Source organism: Silurus meridionalis, chromosome 27 (assembly GCF_014805685.1).
Source record: "Silurus meridionalis isolate SWU-2019-XX chromosome 27, ASM1480568v1, whole genome shotgun sequence".
Taxonomy (NCBI): domain Eukaryota; kingdom Metazoa; phylum Chordata; class Actinopteri; order Siluriformes; family Siluridae; genus Silurus; species Silurus meridionalis.
In genome coordinates, this window is record NC_060910.1 from 1,052,262 (window position 1) to 1,074,039 (window position 21,778).

The 21,778-nt window shown below is 45.0% G+C and overlaps 1 protein-coding gene across 6 annotated transcripts; it reads right to left on the reverse strand.

The window, feature by feature from the left end:
* Positions 1 to 185: 185 nt before the first annotated feature.
* ap1b1 (adaptor related protein complex 1 subunit beta 1) lies at positions 186 to 18,478 on the reverse strand. 6 transcript variants are annotated; one of them, XM_046841688.1, is made up of 24 exons: positions 18,352 to 18,478; positions 15,657 to 15,717; positions 14,493 to 14,598; positions 13,501 to 13,636; positions 13,036 to 13,281; positions 12,658 to 12,848; positions 12,321 to 12,542; positions 11,496 to 11,616; positions 11,256 to 11,351; positions 10,447 to 10,562; positions 9,393 to 9,558; positions 9,117 to 9,215; positions 7,989 to 8,248; positions 7,704 to 7,908; positions 6,848 to 6,868; positions 6,564 to 6,629; positions 6,020 to 6,049; positions 5,306 to 5,449; positions 4,840 to 4,985; positions 4,513 to 4,642; positions 4,059 to 4,143; positions 3,602 to 3,688; positions 3,295 to 3,443; positions 186 to 1,340 (listed from the first exon to the last, which is right to left on the reverse strand). In XM_046841688.1, exons 2-24 carry the CDS (start codon positions 15,691 to 15,693, stop codon positions 1,254 to 1,256), a joined length of 2,946 nt encoding a protein of 981 aa, XP_046697644.1. In that variant the 5' UTR covers positions 15,694 to 15,717; positions 18,352 to 18,478; the 3' UTR covers positions 186 to 1,253. The 6 variants fall into 6 exon arrangements, with proteins under 6 accessions (XP_046697644.1, XP_046697642.1, XP_046697641.1 ...); XM_046841686.1 differs by lacking the exon at positions 18,352 to 18,478 and adding an exon at positions 17,947 to 18,223; XM_046841685.1 differs by lacking the exon at positions 18,352 to 18,478 and adding an exon at positions 15,884 to 15,977.
* Positions 18,479 to 21,778: the final 3,300 nt, after the last annotated feature.

The following is a 21,778-nucleotide window of genomic DNA, read 5'->3' on the forward strand; positions in this document are numbered from 1 at the left end:
CTCAGGGTTTAAGATACTGGCCGTGAGTTCTAATCTGGGCCCCTGAGCAAGGCCCTTAACCCTAAACACGATGATTGTAAGTTGCTGTGGATAACAGTGTACATGTAGAACGCTCGATTTTAAATTGTTTGGAAATGGCCTTATAATGGAACTGGACATCTCCAATAACTGACGCCACACTGGGGTGAGGATAAGAATCCGGCAGGCGTTTACTCGTACAGCTATTAAAGCTCAGAACACACAGAAACACACTTCTGAGCATCGGTGATATTCAACCCAATCAGATATAATTAACAGAGTAGTGCACACACACACACACACACACACACACACGGAATGATTTCTTAAAATAAAATATAGAAAAAAGTAAATGATGCGTCTCTTCTCCCACAGATGGAACAGTTCCACCTCGGCTGGGTGGCGAGTAGAAAAGCAGTCATGATGAGATCCTTCTGTGGAGGTGCACCAGGGTTACGAAGCGAACGTTCATACAACAGCGTGGCCTAAAGCCTGGAAAAAGATCGAGATCGTGGTGTTTTGTACAGATGTCCTGGTGTGAGATGTTGAACAGCGTTACTGGACTCGACGTCGCCTCCTGAGTCAGCCTCAGAAACAAACCTGAGGCAATGCATCATGGGGGATTCAACATGTTGTAATGGTTCACTATATGGTTTCTTTTGTTTACTTTATAGGAGGAAAAAGCAAAAATCAAACACATGCACGCTCTCACACACACACACACACACACACACACACACACAGGAACAAACACAAATCTATAAGGAAGTAGTACACACATGAAGTCCCCAAAACCAGCATGAGTCTCTCACACACACACTGAGCTCCATAAAACTAAACTGATTGTAGAGGTAGAAAAGGAGGAGAAAGAGAGGGGAAGAGGGGAGGAGAAAAAAGAAGAGGGAGAATATGTAAAGAAGAGAAGGGGAAGAAGAAGGGATAGGGAGGAAGAAAAGGGGAATGTGTAGGAGAAAGTAAGAGAGGTGTGGGAGGATGAAGAGGTGGAGAAGAGAAGGAGAGTAAGAAAAATAGGGAAAAGCGAAGAAGGAAAAAGTGGAGGTTTAGGAAGAGAAGGAGTTAATGGAAGGGGAAAAGGAAGATGAGGAGAAAAGGAAAATGGAGAGAAGGAAGAGGAGGAAGAAGAAGACGGATTAAAAGCAGCTGATCCTGATGGGTGTGTGTGGAAGAGACAGAGGAGGTGTTGAGAAGGATCTGAGGAGGTTCCTGGTCCAACTCTAAGGACGATGTTCAGTTTCGAGAATCAGCTCGAAGCTCTGACAGACGTACTGAGAAACCTCTGGAGCACGGCATCTCACCGTCATCTGGAGAGAGAGAGAGAGAGAATCACGTTTAGGATATTAGCCATAAAACGTGCGAGTTTTTCGTAACTGAACGTGTGATTAGACACGTGACGGGACGTGTGATAGTGTACACAATGAATCATATTTCTGATCATGTGACTCGGTCTGATTTATAAAAGAAGTACTACACTGTTACAAGCAAGGGGTTTGTTTGCTCTCACACACACACACACACACACACACACACACACACACACACACACACACAGAATATTTACTAGCTGCCTCGAAAACTGTTAGCATCTGAGAGTGAAGGATTGGTGTAATAGCAGCAGGACAAAGCTGTGATATTTCTCTCACACACACACACACACACACACACACACACACACACACACACACACACACACACTTCTCATCTCACTTCACGCCTCATTAACACCTCCCCCTCGGCATCGTACACAAAAAAATGAGAACATCGCTCCTCTAACCCTTTAATATCCTGCCACTCGTTCTTCACTGCTCCTGTACTCACGTCCCCGCGGCACATCAGTTACTACTGGTACAGAAAACTCACTCACACAGTCTGGACCGTCTCCAGATTCTGATTGGTCAGATGATTTTTTTTATATTTAGACTTTTTGATATCAGTACCTATTACGATTATCGGGATCACGTAAAGGAATTCCGGGAACTTGGAGGAAACCTGCTGGGACACGGGTACAAACTGAATTCCAATCGACACTAGTTTAAGGGGCAGAGAGGAAAAAAGGGACGACCCGCACTATTGGCTGCTTCGTTGCCATGGAGATGCGTAACCGTTAAAAACAAGGGAAACGGCACTTCAAAAGGACAGTCATGTGAGCTGGGGGGGTGGAGGCTTATCAGAGAAAAACACACACACACACACACACACACACACACACACACACACACACACACACACACACACAGTACCTGCTTTGCCCTGCAGCCTGGTGTGTGTGTGTGTGTGTGTGTGTGTAGGGAGATAGACAGAGCGAAACAAGACAAAGTGAGAGTGACAGAAAAAAATGACAATAAGAAAAACATGATTTCAGGGTGAGAACAGTGAGACGGAGGGAGGGAGGGACAGAGAGAGAGAGAGAGAGAGAGAGACAGACTGACAACAGAAAGATTGATGAAGAGAAAGACAGAGCACAGGAGGACAGAGGGATGGATGGAGTGAAAGTCAGAGTGATAGATTTCACTCAGCCTCTTTCACTGCATCAGTCTCCTGTCCACCTGTTCCACCCTTCCCATGTATTTCCCTCTCTCCATCTTTCTTTTCTCTCTCCTATATCTCCATTCTCTCTCTCTCTCTCTCTCTCCCCCAGTCTCACCTTCCCTGTCTCTTTCACTCTCTCTGTCTGTCCCCATATCATTTTTTTGCCTCTCTACCCTACGCTTTTCTCTCCTTCAGTCGTTCCTTCCCCATCTTTCTTTCTCCTTATTAATCCCCATCTGATTGTTCTCTCTCCTCCCTAGTCTCACATTCTGTCTCTTTTCTCTCTGTCCATCTGTTTCTTCTTTGTAATTCCCTGTCTCCTTCATTTATCTCTCTCTCTCTCTATCCTCCTCAATCTCGCCTTCCTCATCTTTGTGTCCTCATCTCTTCTTTCCTCTTATCTTTCTTTGTCCTCCATCTGTCCTTGTCTCTCTCTCTCTCCTCATGTCTCTCTCTCTTTCTACATCTTTATTTTTCTCTCACCAATCCCATCTGATCTTTCTGTCTCTCTCTCCTCACCAGTCTCACCTTTCCTGTCTCTGTCTGTCTGTCTGTCTCTTCCTTCTCCTTGTATTTTCCTCTCTCTCCCCTCCATTTCTCTGTCTTTCTTTCTCCATCCTCCCTAATCTCTCCCTCCCCACCATATTATTCTCTCCCATCATATTTCCCCTTATTCTCTGTCCCTCTTCTGTCGTCCCCCTGTCCCTCTTCTGCCGTCCCCCTCCGTACCGTGTGGGTGGGACTCTGTACACGTAGTTCAGTAAGAACCCAGATGGTGTTGGTGAGTTTGATGGACAGGTAGAGAAGCTCCTGAGCGTCGGCTGTGCGTCGTGCCACGGTGAACACGTTACTGCCCTGCAGCTTGTTACTGACCGCGTCTGTGAGGGCAAAGAACACACACACACACACACACACACACACACACACACACACACACACACACACACACACACACACACACACACACACAATCAACATTTATATCCTACAGTGTATCATATACCTGTGAAAGGTGAATATTCTTCAGTTAACTCACCTGCAGTGAGGTGACAGTCTTTAATCTGAAACTGAGTGTCACCGTCACTGGGAATGTCCTTCCATGTGGCCAAGAACACCTGGCGATCTAGAGAGGGGGAGAGGGGGAGAGAGAGAGGGAGAGAGAAAGGAATAAAAAGGACATAAGGAGTGAGAACAGTTCTGTGTACTGCAACACTTCCCACAGACAAACACACTCCAGGCTCCATTTGGAGAAGCTACAGTAGGAAACACACACACACACACACACACACACACACACACACACACACACACACACGCTACCTGGTACGCCGCGTACACAACCATACACTATGTGACCACCCAGGCTCAGCCCCGCCCACTTTACAGCAAGGAGGAGTATTAAGGTGACTAGTAACATTATACACAAGAATAAACACTAATCTAACACACACACACACACACACACACACACACACACACACACACACACATACCCATCTTGCCATCTTCGACGAACAGCAGGCTGATGGGGTACTGGCAGCTGAAGTAGAACACATCGATGTTATTCTTCACTGCTACCTGAGAGACGGACACACAGCATTGGTGTCTGTTACTACACACTTTAAACCTCCGTCATTTACAGAATCATGGAATAAAAGATGAAAAGAAAAACAGAGTGAATAACATGGACAGGGTGGTATTTATAGAGAAGCAGCTCTTTTCAGGTTTTAAACCCTAAAAAGTATTGTTTGCTTTTATGTTTAGCTCAGCTCATATAGTAGCACTCCAGAGGTGTGTGTGTGTGTGTGTGTGTGTGTGTGTGTGTGTGTGTGTGTGTGTGTGTGTGTGTGTGTGTGTGTACGCTCAGTAAGGGTCATGGCCTGGACACTGAATTGTACAAATCCATGTTTGTGCTGAATGAAGTATGAAATGTTGTTTAAATGTTACCTGGAGGTTGTTGAGAGGTTCCATCTTCATGACCGGGCCGCTGGTGCTGAGAGGGAGACTCACCTCCACCGTCTGATTGGGGCTGAGAGGAGTCAGGACCTGCAGAGGACCAGCAGGAGCCAATCCGAAACTGTATACACACACACACACAGTTTCAGATGGTTTCATATGTTGATGAGCTCAATGAATCACAGGACAGTGTATAACTCAGTGAGAGAAAAGAGCTACCTGCTCTCTTCTGCATACACACACACCTCTGGTTCTGATTGGTTCTGGTTTGCAGGCTAGGGGGGGGGTTTATTATGGAGGAGGAGGTGGGGTTCTCACCTGTTCTTGTTGAACTGGATGGCGAAGTCGGTCATGATGCTCATAGCCTTGTTGGTGAGGGACAGGTCCAGGTGGATGGCTCCTCCACGCCGAGCAAACGTTCCTGAGATCTCCAGACCTTTCGCCTTCATCGCTGGCAGCCACATCTACACAGTGGGCGGAGCTTATGCTTAAAATCTTATGCTTAAAATCACGTTGTGCGCAGTGTTAATTTTGTGTTAATAATTTTAATTGTGTGTGTGTATGCGACAAGCGGAAAAACAATTTATTGGGTCTGAATGGGCGTGGCTTAAAATTCTAATAAGATATTAAGAGTTTTATTTAATAAACTGTTTGATGTCTGAGACTCCGTCTTTCACTGCACTATGTAGTGATGTTTTATTTGTTCCTATTAACTTATTTCTCAGATTTTTCTCTTACACACACACACACACACACACACACACACACACACACAGATACTTACAGTTTTGGGTGGCACATAAGCTCCCGTTGTCATGTCTACACTTCCACCCAGATCAAACAGGTCACTAAGACCGCTTCCAACAGCCGGGGCTCCGCCCAGACCCGCCGGCATTCCTACAGGAGCGCCCCCGAGACCTACACCCACCTACACACACACACACACACACACACACACACACACTAATTATAATATAGCAGTATGTATAAAAAATTAGGGATGTGCATCTCTGTAACTGAGGCTGAAGCAACAATACGATGTATTAAAGACGTATGAAGCAGATGTGATACGCTTCACCCCTATTACAATACAGTGCGATCCAATTTGGTCACTTTCTAATAAAAGTATAGCACATCTAATAAATATTGTTAAATAAATCATTTTTACAATATGTTTAAAACGGTGCATAAAAACGTCGACGCCTTTTTGAATCGATGCATCACGCTGTTAACTTGTATACCGATGCACATCTGGGACTCTTACCATGAATATGTATGATTTTGTTTGAACAGTTGTGAATAAATTAAATTAAATTATTCGTCCTCATCATTACCCATGAACTGATAACAGTTTCTGCAGCTCGTCCAGGTGATCATGTGACATTCCAAATTCTTATTTCAGCATCACAATGTGACCTGTGTAGCCCCGCCCCCTTGAATGCAGGACGCGCATAAAAAATAATAAAAATAAAATATTTAATCCTGACCAGGGACTTACCGCAGGACTGCCTCCAAGGTCTCCGCCCAACTACAGAGAAAAAACACACACACACACACACACACACACACATTAGAAATTATTACAATGTGAAGTCCATGGGTATGATGTAAAGGTGGTGATGATACAGGATGTGATGGAATGACGAGACAGGAACCTGTGTGTAGGTCTAACAGAGCGATCTGATATCGTAATCAGACGTCCTACTTACACACACCTGAACATCTAACATGGTTACTACGGTAATGCCTAAGGTGGCTTTAAATGTGTTCTATATGCTCTTCATGCATGTTTTTCTCCTTTAGCTCCTTCAGATGATCCAGGATGATCTTGGAAGCATTGCTTGTCGTCATGGTTACAGCATCACGGTAACCGGGAGGAACAAGAAGCTTCTCTTTTAAACTGCTGATTGATTACGTTTTAATTAAGACGTGGCATCTAAAGATTTACGCGGGGTTAAAACACACACACACACACACACACACACACACACACACTAAACTACGAGACTGGTCACTAATTACTGAAACATCTCGTCACACACCTCTCCCTCTCTACAGTGAGAGTGTGGAGCAGGAGACTGAACCTCCACCCTGTAGTGTGAACGCAGCTGGTGGAGGGAAAACACACAGATGGAGAGAATGAGAGAAAGAAGACGAGGAATGAATAGAAATGAATAGTTTTTACTGAAGAACAAAGAAAATGTGTATTGGAAACCAGAACACACGAGATCATCGAGTTCTAGTAAAAGTAGTGTGTGTGTGTGTGTGTGTGTGTGTGTGTGTGTGTGTGTGCGTTTCTTTCTTCCCTCCGTCTGAAATTCATTACCGTTTCCGATTCGTCTCCCATCTGCAGGTGAAGCGGAGAAAGAAAAGAGTAGAAGGAACAGAGATGGAGAGATCAGGAGGAGGAAAAGAACCGTACATGCGCACGTGCACACATGCACGTTTTAACGATTCCAATTTAGATGCATTTATTTAAGACAGATGAACGGCGCCCTATAAACGTCATCTACGTGACTCTGTACGCTTCTCGTCCCTTGTAGCTGCAGTCTGGATTGGACGGACTGGTCTGGGCAGAGTGTTGAGGTTTAGCGCCCTCTGCTGTTTCCTACCAGCAGGTACTGACGTAAATTACTGCTGTGGTCACATCAGTTACCAACACATCTGTAATTTACTACAGTACATCAATAGTACATTACTGCCTTCCATCTCCATCCTGCCATCGTTTCCCCCTGCACAATCTGCCCCTGGTAAACCTGCCCCTTTCCTTCCACGGATCATTGTAGGTGCCCCTGTAATTCATTCCCCTGTAGCGAAAGTCACACTTTAATCCTGTTAGCTAAACTTTTAAACTGGGTACAACAGGGGCAAATAGAGCAGGGGCAAGTTTAACGGGGGGGGGCGGGTTTAAGTGGGGTTGAAAGGGCAGGAGCAGTTTTTGAAGCGGAGGTGTATAGCTGGGGCAGGTGTAACAGAAGCAGGTAGGGCAAAAGCAAGGGCAGGTATAGTATTAACAGAGGTGTGTAGGGCTGAGGTTGAGTTGAACAGAGCTCAGAAGGTTGGGAAGGGCAGGAGCAGTTTCAGCAGGGGCAGATAGACAAGGGGCAGGAACAATGAGGGTATGCCATTCACCATAAGTAAACATGGTATTTAGGGTGGAGGAGAAGATCATTTGGACTTACCAGACTGTCCAGTCCTCCACCCAGCAGGTCCATGGCGCCCATCTGCATGGCGGGGGGCACGGAGGGCACGGTGGTGGTGGGTGGAGCCAGGTCCAGGTTAAGCAAGTCACCCAGGAGATCACCCTGAGATGGGATGACAGCAGGCGGGGCTTCGGAGGCTCCGCCCACTGACTGGCCTACATCGGGGCTTTCAGCGCTCTCACCACTGAGAGAAGGAGATGATGTTTACAGTGTGTACAGGTGTGTGTGTGTGAGTGTGAGAGAGAGAGAGAGAGAGAGACTCACGAGCCGGTGCGGGGAGGAAGGCGTTTGTGCTGCACCCCTCGGCTGCCCTCGACGAAGGCGCTGGGAGGTTTGTGGTAAACGGAGGCCAGCGTGCCGATGTGGCAGATGAGCTCCTCCAACAGCGTCGGCTCGATCAGGTCCGTCTCTTCTGAGATCAGAGGCTTCTCAGCCAGAACCACCTCCTTCGCCGCGACCGGGTCGGTGGACAGCAGGCGCCAGTAGATGTACCCGCGGTCCCGCAGGTCCGGGTTATCAGAGTCCTGGCACAGAAGTGAGCGTGTGAGAGTGCATCACTCCACTGTACACCGATTTACACTTTTTATTAACGCGCTTCCCCATGGGTCAATTCTTCTACAACAGCAGCAAAAATAGTGCAGTAGCCTGCTCATACGTCGTTTCTATAGCAACAGCACGTTCACAAAAAAACATTCAAGACATTAAAACCAGAACATGTTCCTATTTTCTCTTTTTAATTATAATTAAAATGTCTTTCTAATTAACGTAACTATATCTGAAACCACATGTTACTTAGGTGATACACCTTTTTGTGGTTTATTATGAAATTAATCGCACTCATTTTAGATTTGCCCACACACTACCCCCTATTGTCAAACACTTGTAACTACAGCGGTCACTTTTAAAGTAAAGGTTTTATTAAAAAGAGGAACCATATAATTTGTTAAAAGCAGGTCTTTGTGATACCGGTATATTGTGCAACATTACGTGTGTGTGTGTGTGTGTGTGTGTGTGTGTGTGTGTGTGAGAGAGTCCACACTCTAAGTTTGTAAAAGCCCTTTGAAGAGCAGAGAGCTCCTTAAATTCACATTCTTCATAATCCGCTTAGTGCAGACATTTGCCCTTAAACCTAGTCTCCATGGCAACCGAACCAAACAACATCCAGCAGGTTTAAATAAAGAACATGAAGAATGCAGAACGTCACTGTGTACAATCAGATAAGGAATATCTGTGTGAATATAAAAGCTACACAATAAACACTAACAGCTGGAAAAAACTAATACTCCAGACACAGAAGTGTGTGTGTACCTGTGTGGCCAGGCTAAATACTTGTGTGTGTGTGTGTGTGTGTGTGTGTACCTGTGTGGAGTATGTGTGGCGCACTTAAGGTACCTGTGTGGCCAGGCTGAGTACCTGCTGTACGAGCTCCTGGGTCTCAGTGGGTTTCTTGAGGAACAGTTTGACAATGGCAGTGAGAAGCTGCAGCTGCACCTGTATCCCACACACACACACACACACACACACACACACACACACACACACACACACACACACTAAGCACATCCTGTCTCTCTGTTTTAATGCAAAACCATAATGAACAGCTAAACAGACCCGAACACAGACTGAAGAGTGTGTGTGTGTGTGTGTGTGTGTGTGTGTGTATTTTACCTGTGTGCTCTCATCGTGGAAGCCCTCCAGGAAGCTCTCAAGCAGCTCGTCTGCATTGTCGATCCTCTCTGCGTATTCTCCTACGATCCAGATCATGGCTGCTCTCGCCTCAGGTTCATCCAGAGAGTCCAGGTTCTCACACAGGGTAGCAATAACACTCTCATACCTACACACACACACACACACACACACACACACACGTCAGAGTACTGCCGGGACCTGTATGACATGTAAGGTACCTATGTGTGGCGTACTTAAGGTACCTGTGTGGAGTATGTGTAAGCGTACTTAAGGTACCTGTGTGGAGTATGTGTGAGAGTACTTAAGGTACCTGTGTGGCGTATGTGTGAGAGTACTTAAGGTACCTGTGTGGAGTATGTGTGAGAGTACTTAAGGTACCTGTGTGGAGTGTGTGAGAGTACTTAAGGTACCTGTGTGGAGTATGTGAGAGTACTTAAGGTACCTGTGTGAGTATGTGTGAGAGCACTTAAGGCACCTGTGTGGAGTATGTGAGAGTACTTAAGGTACCTGTGTGGAGTATGTGTGGCGTGTGTGAGAGTACTTAAGGTACCTGTGTGGAGTATGTGTAAGCGTACTTAAGGTACCTGTGTGGAGTATGTGTGAGAGTACTTAAGGTACCTGTGTGGAGTATGTGTGAGAGTACTTAAGGTACCTGTGTGGAGTATGTGTAAGCGTACTTAAGGTACCTGTGTGGAGTATGTGTGAGTACTTAAGGTGCCTGTGTGGAGTATGTGTGTGAGAGTACTTAAGGCACCTGTGTGGAGTATGTGTGAGAGTACTTAAGGTACCTGTGTGGAGTATGTGTGGCGTGCTTAAGGTACCTGTGTGGAGTATGTGTGGCGTGCTTAAGGTACCTGTGTGGAGTATGTGTGAGAGTACTGAAGGTACCTGTGTGGAGTATGTGTAAGCGTACTTAAGGTACCTGTGTGGAGTATGTGTGAGAGTACTTAAGGTACCTGTGTGGCGTATGTGTGAGAGTACTTAAGGTACCTGTGAGAAACAGTAACAGGTATGTATTGTAATAAACACCTACTTGTTAGGGTACTTGCGGAAGATGTCCTTGATGACCACGATGGCCTCCTGCACCACGTAGTTGACTTTGGTCTGGATGAGGTCCAGCAGGGTGCTGACGCAGCGCTCAGCCGATTGCTGAAACACACAACCCAGTTCATCATCAGCTTCTGCATTTATTCTAATTAAATAATTAGAGCATCGTTAAGACACTTAACACTGTCATAGCATCGTTAAGGAGGTTGTTCTCAAGCCGAGTAACCTGATTGGTCCGACTCTACTTCCTGTTTTTATTTCAGTAACGTGATGAAAGAGTAAAGTGTTAAAAGCTACGTATGATGTCACCAGTGTCGCTCAATGACCAATTAGAATTACATAACGTCTCCAAAACGATGAGGTTCCTCACATAAGGTTGGACATACAATCATCTCAAGACATCTTTAGATGTAGGAGCATGAACTTTCCACTTCACTTTAAACTAAGAGACAAAACCTGTTCCAGCATGACAATACCCCTGTGCACCAAGCAGCTCCATGAAGATCTGCCTGTCATATTTTGGAGCGGAAGATCTCCTGTTGTAGAGCTCCAACCATATTGAACATGATGAATGTGAACGCTGACTTCACCCCAGACCTCCTCACTCTCTCACCTACATCACTACCTGACTTTACTAACACACTTGGAGCACAAATCTTCACAAAATCCAGTGGAACATCTCCCCAGAAGAGTGGAGATCATTATAGTAGTGAATGAGATGTTCAGGAAGAAACAAATGGCAATATTATGGTGAGGTGTTAATAATCAGGTGAGGTTTTGTCGCTGGAATGTCACCTCCACTTTGATGGCGCAGCGGCCGATGGCACGGACGGCTTTGCGCACGAAGTCCACGTCCACTTCAGTGGCGTATTCCTTCAGCTCGGCCAGAACCTGAGACACGAGGAGAAGATATCATTCTACTATACCAGAAGAGAGATTATTACTCAATAACATGCTGCTGGACATGGGGATGGGGTTGTCTCTAATACGTGTGTGTGTGTGTGTGTGTGTGTGTGTGTGTGTGTGTGAGATCACCTGAGCGATGTTGGCCTGAGAGGCCAGACGGATCATGATGTCGAGCTTCTCCAGTTTGACGTAGATCGGGTCGTTATATTTCACGAAGAACACCTTCATCTCGTGCTTCAGGATCTCAGGCCTACAGAGAAACACGGAGCAGGTGAAGGTCACATCTCATACTGACCACATTATCTAGATAAATCAGAGAATCTAGATTATCTAGAACATTCTCACTAAACAGTTTTTATTATTATTATTATTATTATTATTATTATTATAAATAAAGGCTGAACAGGACAAAGATTAAATACCGATAGTGATTTGAATAAATATAAATTACACAGACTTTTAAAAAATAAAGATTTTATGTATTTTGTAAAATTTGGTAATAATTGAACTGATTTTGTTGCATATGGTTTTTAGACTCATAAACCTATTTAAAAGAATAATTAAAATATCTAAAGCAACACGACCGCGTGGCTGTTCCGCAGTGTGAAATCACTTTTTTCCCCTTTTTGCTCTCATTTTTTATTTCAATTCCATATTTAACCACAAGGGGACGCTGTACTTATAAACTTACAGCTGTGATTAATTAATAGATATTACAGCAAAATTAAAACAAACTTATTAAATAAAAAACTTAATAAAAACAAAATGTTATTTGTTGAAGAATACAAAATATTTATTGCAATATAAAATTTGTAAACTTTTTTATTTATTTTTTTAAACGAAAGTATTTGTTTCAGCAAAACAAGATTCCACAAACCAAAAGCATTTAAGATGTATTAATTTCCCCCAGTGGTGTTTGATTCATTACAAAAAAAAAAAAGATCTTCTACGCACCGTTTCTGGACGATGAGGTTGATGTTCCTCAGAGCCACGTACTGCAGCTCGGGTTCTGCAGAGAGCAGAGTGACCAGAGGAGGCGCCAGTTTCTTCAGCAGGGTCCCGTAGTAATCCAGGTCTTTAGGGAGCATCTCCATGAACTTCATTAGCACCTTGACGGCCGACAGGACCACGGCAGAGTTAGCGTGAGACAGCCGGGGGGTGACTCTCTCGCAGATGCTGAGAGGAGATAAACGGACATGAAGATCACACAGAGGGTTTAGACTGAAGAAACACCAGACTATTCCTGAATGTCTCTCAGATGATGGTATTAGAGATACGTTCGACCCCAGACCTCTGAGACTCGCGGTCATCGCGGGGTGTGTAGTTCGCCAGACAGTCCAGGATGAAGATCTGCCCCCACTCGGTGCACTCGTTCAGGGCCGTCAGCAGCTTGTTGATGGTCTGAGGGTTCAGGTCCAGCAGGTTACTGTTGGGGTGAGACTCAGCGATCTCTGATAGAGCAGCTACAGCGTTCGCCACCACCTGAGAGAGGGAGAGAGAGAAAGAGAGAGTTTTTGATTGGTTGTTGAGAACAATGGACATCAGTGATTGGTCGTTAAGAACAAATGTGATCGGTGATTGGCTGTTGGGATTAACTGGATTAACTGGTTCTAACTGGTGAGTGAATTCTCAGGAAAGTTGTACAGATGTTATGAGTGAGGTTCCTCACCATGGGGTTGGAGTCAGAGATCAGGTCCTTCAGCGTGTCCAGGAAGCCCTGATCCTCCACCAGCTGGGCGCTGATGTCGTGGAGTTTGGCCACGCACACGGCCGCCGTCTTCCTCACGTAGGGATCCTCGTCCTTTAGACACTTGCGCAGAGGTTCACACAGGTACTCTGTGATCTTGTCCACGCGAATGCAGCCCATGGTGCGTACGGCCAGAGCTCGAATCAGAGGGTTCGGGTCTTCACAGTCCTGCGAGGGTTAAAAAGGACAGAGATCAAACTCGGGTTTCAGGGGAAGCTTTAATCTTCTGCCCTCTAGTGGTGATCAGGGGAAGTTCTTAAAACGCATTTAATAAAAACGTAATTAATAATGACATAAAAACCCAATACAGGAAGGTGGCAGGTGCTGGTTTATGGATATATGAAGAGTTGTGAGATCTACGTAGCAGCCGAAAAGAACGATTCGGACCTTGACAAAGGTGTTGACGGCCATGATGGCCATGTCGGGCTGGCTCTTGGCGTAGTTCATCAGGTACAGGTAGACCAGCTTCTTCAGCTCCAGGTTGTCCGTCTGCATGCAGTTCACTACATCGGGAAACAGAGCACTGCACACACACATGATGACAGTCTGAGTCACGCCTTTAAAACGTTAAGCTTGTTCTGATCTAATAAAAACCCAGACTTTAAAAAATTTTAGTAAAATCAATTCAGTTAATTTGACTTATTATTAAATTTGAAGAATAAACAGTTAAAACACTCAAATCTACAGCAGGAAACCGGTCCTTCTACACTCAACACCCAGGTCATGCACTGTCGCCATGGCAACCACCTCCACCATGTACACGTGACCTGGTCTGTGTGTCAGTCTGGAGGCGTGGCCTCTGTACGTCAGTCCCTGTGAAGGAGGTGTGGCCTCTGTACGTCAGTCCCTGTGAAGGAGGTGTGGCCTCTGTATGTCAGTCCCTGTGAAGGAGGTGTGGCCTCTGTACGTCAGTCCCTGTGAAGGAGGTGTGGCCTCTGTCGTCAGTCCCTGTGAAGGAGGTGTGGCCTCTGTATGTCAGTCCCTGTGAAGGAGGTGTGGCCTCTGTACGTCAGTCCCTGTGAAGGAGGTGTGGCCTCTGTACGTCAGTCCCTGTGAAGGAGGTGTGGCCTCTGTACGTCAGTCCCTGTGAAGGAGGTGTGGCCTCTGTACGTCAGTCCCTGTGAAGGAGGTGTGGCCTCTGTATGTCAGTCCCTGTGAAGGAGGTGTGGCCTCTGTATGTCAGTCCCTGTGAAGGAGGTGTGGCCTCTGTATGTCAGTCCCTGTGAAGGAGGTGTGGCCTCTGTATGTCAGTCCCTGTGAAGGAGGTGTGGCCTCTGTACGTCAGTCCCTGTGAAGGAGGTGTGGCCTCTATACGTCAGTCCCTGTGAAGGAGGTGTGGCCTCTGTATGTCAGTCCCTGTGAAGGACCTGTAAACTCACCTGACATCTTTCCCCACTGTCATGGAGGCGATCACCTTCTTTACTGCCTCCTTTTTCTTCTCCTTCTTATCACTGTTCAGCTCTGCTTTCAGCTCAAAGATCTCCCCTGTGAAACACACACACACACACACACACACACACACACTCTCAGCTCACAGTGTACACTGCCCTGTTTAGGCTCTGTGTGAAACGATTCGATTAACAGAGCTGACACGCAGAGGAGGGTGTGGTCTATGCACATGTCAGTCACAGAAAAGGGGGTGTGGTCTATGCACATCAGTCACAGAAAAGGGGGTGTGGTCTATGCACATGTCAGTCACAGAAAAGGGGGTGTGGTCTATGCACCTGTCAATCACAGAAAAGGGGGTGTGGTCTATGCACCTGTCAACCACAGAAAAGAAGACATAGCCTATGCATCTGTCAGTCATGGTGAAGGAGGTGTGGCCTCTGTGTCAGACCAAATGAAGGGGGCGTGTCCTCTGTCAGCCTCAGTCAAGGGACGTTTATTTCTATAGCGTTTTTTCACAATACACTATTCTTTACAGGGCAGCTTCACAGAGTTTAAGAATGGAAGTGAGCAATGTGTTTATTCCTGATGATGAAAACTGGGGCAACTGTGGTGAAGGAAAAACTCCATTAGATGAATAAGGAAGAAACCTTGAGAGGAACCAGACTCAAAAGCAGAACCTCATCCTCATTTGGGTGAATACAAAATACCGGAGAGTGAGAAATTGAAAGAGGTGTGGCCTCTGTATGGCAGTTCAAAAAGGGGCGTGGTCCATGTATATATCAGTCTCAGAGAAAGAAGCATGGCCTCAATGTCTGAAAGTGAATTGAAGGGGGTGTGACATCTGTATATGTCAGTCTCAGTAAGTGAATAAGATAAGAGGTGTGGCCTACAGGTTTGGGACTCCAGATAAGAAAGTTGTGATGTCAAGTAAACAATAAAATGGTAAAAGAGGCGTGGCCTGTGTGGTTATCACTCAGTCAAGAGGGCAAAAGAGGGCTTACTACTTCAAAGAAGAAAAAAAACTGTAAAAACTGCCACAATAAAACACTAAAACCGTGTTTGTGCATCAGATATGAGGAAGATAAATAACCACTCATCTTTTTCCCTTCATCATGAACGCAGGACAAATAAAAGGAGGTAGAGATAAAACGTACCTTTCTTAGTGGTGGTGAAATACTTCGAGTCCGTCATCTTGGATCCTATGCCTCTGTTTTCCTGCAGGAGTGAGAGAAGCAGTCAGGAGGAGACAAGATAAAGAAAGACGAGAGAGAGAGAGAGAGAGAGAGAGAGAGAGAGAGAGAGAGAGAGAGAGAGAGAGAGAGAGAGAGAGCGAGCAGGAAACTCCAAAAGTGCAGGATCATGAAAAACAGAGGAAGCTCACAGTCTTTATCCTGGTGACTATCAGAGCAAACATCTTGAGCAGAGAGACATTTTTTCCCTTATTCAGTTAAATTCTCTCTCTCTCTCTCTCTCTTTCCTGTTATCCATATCCCGAATACATTTAGTTGAATCCTCACTTTCAATAGAAAGAGGTCTTTTAAAAAGGGGAAGTTAGGTAACAAGCGCCTGACTTCCTGCTCAGAATTGTTTTCTTCCTCAAAAGTATTGGGACAACAGACTTTTTCTGCCATAACCCCTGTGCACAAATGCAGCTCCATAAAGACCTGTAGCAGCAGATTATTAAACTGAATAAAGAGGAGGTCCTTCATCATCACCGGTTTATTGGTGTTTGTCTTGAACACTGCAGACGTGCGTCAGGACGTGCAGCTGTTTAAACACCAGCGTGTGTTTTCACTGAAAACATGGAAACACCATCTGTTAGTTCTGATCTCAACTCGACACTACTGCACCTCTGAGGGGGCGTGGCTAATGCTCAGTGGTTGAGACGGTACATGGTCACGTGACACTGCATATACGTGTACATAAGCAGTAAAGTGTCTGATCTTTATGTTTCAAAACAACCACAATTTACATTATTATATTTGTGACTTATTACTGTACTCAAACTGCTGGGCTGTAACCATGGTAACCGGTCATCCATCCACCCACCTACCCACCTACCTACCTAGCGACCGTATATTTTCTTCAGGACACTGAAGCTGAGGTCTGTACAGGATCAGTTACAGCACTGAAACACAAGCAGGATTATTTATTATTTATATCTGAAATCCTGCCTGTGCTTCAGTCTGTCCATTAATCCAACAAACTCAATAACATCAATAACGCTGCAGAAAACTCAAGAGAACCCAATATCCCCAGTTCTCCTGGGGGGAATCCCTGTCCCCGGTTCTCCTGGGGAATCCCTGTCCCCGGTTCTCTTGGGGGGGAATCCCTGTCCCCGGTTCTCCTGGGGGGGAATCCCTGTCCCCGGTTCTCTTGGGGAGACTTCCTGTCCCTGGTTCTCCTGGGGGGGAATCCCTGTCCCCGGTTCTCCTGGGAAGACTCTCAGTCCCTGGTTCTCGTGAGAACTCGCTCGGAGTCTATACACAGCGTTCACTTGTTACCGAGGGTAAATCTGGACTGTGATTGGTCAGAAACGCACCGGTTCATATTACCTGCTAATATGTGATCGTTTTTTTACAGCGACGACAGAAACTATATTGTTTCCATTCAGACGAGATGAAAAACTACACAGGAACAGAACGAGTAGACGTTACACAATGATGAACGTAATGATAAACAGGTTCAAAGAAAAGCAGTTACGCTTCATTCTTCACTGGTGCTTGGTTTCATTACTGACACACATACTCCACTTTTACAATACAAATATATAAATAATATACATTTTATATGTAGGATGTCTGAAGGAATGTCGAAAGTGCGATGTTTAATAATAATAATAATTAATAATGCAGAACTCCAGTGAATTCGCAGCTTTACGATCACACGTACTCGTTATCCACACTGCATACTTCCATACTACGCAGTACGGACCGCGCGCGCTGGACGCCGTGTTTCCGCGCTACCGGAAGCGCACTAGTTAGTATGCTAGTGTAGTATGCATTTCACAACACGGCTCTGTGACGGAATAACGATCGCGGAATTACACATTAACGTTGGTTTTTAACACATTAATACGCGTCATTACACTTGATTAATGATATAAAGATATAAAAGTATAATAAAGCGATACATTATCCCAAAGATAACAAGCTGGTCGATTAGCTTCAAAACACCACAGGGTGTTAGAGATCAGTTCGCTGGTTAGTTTTATTTACTTTAAAATCAAGTGAAGTTTGCGTTTATAATAAAATAATATTAATAACTGACTGATATTTTGTGAGTAGACTAATAAACCAGGATAGCATGTTAGCTCGCTAGATGACTAGCTTGATTGCTAGCTAGCACGACAACTCGGGATTCAACTATAAAAATAAATATTTAAAAATCTAACACTTATAGAAACAAAATGGCTAAATTAAATAAATATTTATAAATACTCACATATATCTGACTTGCCCAATCCATTATTTCTGTGTCTGTGTGTTTGCTATTTTGAATGAAGCTATCGCAAGACCGATTGAACGCAGGTCGTGTTCCAAACGCCTGCTTGGCACTAAAAGTAGTGCACTCTGTATCGAGAAGACGCCATTACGCGAAAGCAGTGACACCCTTGGCAAGTAGTGTGCGTGTGTAGGGAACCGCGCCGCGATTTGAGACGCAGCCACGTCGCTGACCGCTAATGCAGGTAAGTAAATACGACCTTCGAGACATTTTAAGCCGTTAATCCATCTTGGTGAAGCCTCCTGGTCATCCACAGACAGGCTGAAAACCCGAGAACGCCATATAAAGCCTGTTAAAACGAACAGAATGAGAAATACGAGATTTTAAAAAGGCACCCGAACTCACCCGAAGTCAATCGCGTTCCAACTCGGCCCGTGTAAGTGCGCATGCGCGGCTCAGAGTCGGCCTCGAACCATGCGTAATACGTACTTGCGTACTACGAAGTACACTCTCACGCGGTGTAGTGCGCCTGCGTCCTCCGTACTGCTTAGTATGCAAGTATGCAGTGTGGATAATGAGTAGGGGTGACCTTAAAGCTGTTTTTTATTATTATAGCATTGAATATTGTACATTTGACAGTTCTTCAGACATCCTACATCTAAAATATATGTATTATTTACGTATTTATGTTTTAAAATAGTTCAATTGAGGGTATTCTGTTGATTGAAGACAGTTATTTTCCGGCAGCAGTGGGACACTGTTTTATTCCTCTTAAGAATGAGATCCAGGAACATATGCACCAGAATAAGCAGGTTCAGGGCCATCCACCATCACCCTGCTGATCTCTACACTACACCGTTACAACACTGTATACACACTGGGTATAACATATTGACTTACATACATCCTGCAATGATATTTCACACACTCATACATATAATAAAGAGCAATATTTAATATAGAAGAGAAAATAAGACGGGTTCCTTAAAATAAACAAGTCAGTGGTTTCCTTTTTAGAAAAATGTACATTTCTATTGCTGAAATTGCAGCCTGTGAAAAATAAAACGGTAGCCACACTGTACGGTGTTTTCTCATTGTTTTAGTTTAAAATGATTCCAAACGTTCTGTTGTGTCCTGAATCTTCTCCTCGTCCCTCACGGTTTTCTCTCCGTCCCGTTCATTCTGCAGTGTCTTTTGTGTCTGTCCAGGAGTCTCATTTATAAATTAGAATACGAAAAAGCATGTGCGCATGTTTTCGTCCTCGTTTTGTGCGTACACCACGTTTATAAATAAGACATTTATTAAAACATCAGAATTCAGCAGGTGGTGTGTCAGTAATAATGGTCCGTGGGGAAACACGGTGCTTTGTGTGTAGTTAAATGGATGAAACGAATACTTACGAATAACTTAAGTTACTCGATTAAGGAATCACGTGAAGACGAGTGACCGATAGGAGACAGACGTGTCACAGCAGGGTCGCTAAACACGTGAACGAATTTGAACATTTTTGATGTTTATTTTCTCAGCGGAAAAAAAATCACCTGCTGAAAGTCTGCTGTGACTGTTCCTTCAGCAACCACAACCCCTGTTTGGAGTCTGGTTCCCCTCCAGGTTCCTCTCACTTCCTTGTGAAGTCTCAGGGAGTTTTTACATGTCAGGGTAACCATTGGCTTCCTCATGCAATTGAATGAACTGGAGATACTGGAGACCCGTCCATGATTATTTAAAGAAATCTGTGCATCATAGTCTGTGATTTCCCTGCCGGCGATCTGTTGCTATAGAAACAATAACGTATTAGAAGGATTGCGTGATGGACATGTACGTTACATATTTTATAAACACCTCTGAAAAGTCTCACATCTGGGACACGTCTGCGTGGGTGTTCTCAGAATCAGATGATGATCTGTGTGTGTGTGTGTGTGTGTGTGTGTGTTTATCCCTTAAATGAAACCTCACAATCAGGGATTTGAGAAAAGCCCATCTTGTGCTTTCTCACACTCTGAACTCTAAAGAAAAGATCATAAACAAACCTGTGACGCTCTCGAAACTTGAAACCTGGTGCTTTTTAAACACTGTGTGTGTGTGTGTGTGTGTGTGTGTGTGTGTGTGTGTGTGTGTGTGTGTGTGTCATTTAACACACAGCACACACACAGTTTAAATCCACACTAAACACTGCACACTCAGCAGAATGTTGACATCTGGATGAAGCTGAACTGTGGTGCTGCTCACAGGTTCCATCTCCTTCGAGTTGGACTTCTTCATGGAGGTCAGTCTGGAAGGTTTCCTCATCCCTAAGGTCAACTCACACAACACAACTCACACAACTCGCACAACTCACACAACACAACTCACACAACACACACAACTCACACAACACAACTCACAGCTCACACAACTCACACACAACTCACACAACACACACAACTCACACAACTCACACAACTCACACAACACAACTCACACAACTCACACAGCTCACACAACACACACAACTCACACACAACTCACACAGCTCACACAACACACACAACTCACAACTCACACAGCTCACACAACACACACAACTCACACAACTCACAACTCACACAGCTCACAGCTCACACAACTCACACAACACAACTCGCACAGCTCACACAGCTCACACAACTCACACACAACACAGCTCACACAACACAACACATTTTTACATCACTTCTGTGGGGTTTTCTTCCTTTCTATATAGATTTCATTTTTTCTTTAATTAGTTCTGATCTTATTTTATTATTTCTATACATTGGCTACTTGCAGATGTTCTTTAGATGTTCTAAATAATTTTTTGTCTTCTTCTTCTTTTGGCTTCTCCCATTAGGGGGCCTCACAGCGGATCATCCGTCTCCAAACCCCCTGTCCTCTACATCTGCCTTTTTCATACCTGCATGTCTTCCCTCACCACATCCATAAACCTCCTCCTTGATCTTCCTCTTTTCCTCCTTCCTGGTGTCTCCATCCTCAGCATTCTCCTACTGATATCCCCCATGTCCCTCCTCTGCACATGTCCAAACCATCTCAATCTCACCTCCCTCACCTTGTCTCCAAAACGTCCTACGTGCGCTGTCCCACTAATAAACTCATTTCTAATCCTGTCCATCGTCGTCACTCCCAATGAACATCTCAACATCTTCAGCTCTGCTACCTCCAGCTCCACCTCCTGTCTTTTACTCAATGCCACTGTCTCTAATCCATACAACATCTCAGGTCTCACCACAGTCCTATAAACTTTCCTTTCACTCTCACAGATACTCTTCTATCACAAATCACTCCTGTCACTCTTCTCCACCCACTCCACCCTGCCTGCACTCTTTTCTTCACTCCTCTAACACACTCTTCATTACTTTTCACTGTTGACCCCAGGTACCTGAACTCCTCCACCTTCTCCACCTCTTCTCCTGCAACTGCACCCCTCCACTGCCCTCCCTCTCATTCACACATATGTACTCTGTCTTACTCCTACTGAGTTTCATTCCCCTTCTCTCCAGCGTGTACCTCCACCTCTCCAGGCTCTTCTCCACCTGCTCCCTACTCTCACCACAAATCACAATATCATCCACAAACATCATAGTCCACAAAGACGCCTGTCTGACCTCATCCGTCAACCTGTCCATCACCACTGCAAACAGGAAAGGGCTCAGAGCCGATCCTTGATGCAGTCCAACCTCCACCTTAAACCAGTCTGTCGTTCCTACTGCACACTTCACTGCTGTCACACTGTCCTCATACATGTCCTGCACCACCCTCACATACTTCTCCGACACACCAAACTTCCTCATACAATACCACAACTCTCTCTCCACCC

Bases quoted from the DNA above. Each gene is read 5' to 3' on its own strand.
- ap1b1 (XM_046841685.1), bottom strand. From the start codon at position 15,916: ATGTTTGCTCTGATAGTCACCAGGATAAAGACT. The intron at 14,599-15,656 runs GTACGTTTTATC...TGTGTTTCACAG, and splicing joins TTTCACCACCACTAAGAAAG to GGGAGATCTTTGAGCTGAAA. The intron at 13,637-14,492 runs GTGAGTTTACAG...GTGTGTGTGCAG, and splicing joins ACAGTGGGGAAAGATGTCAG to TGCTCTGTTTCCCGATGTAG.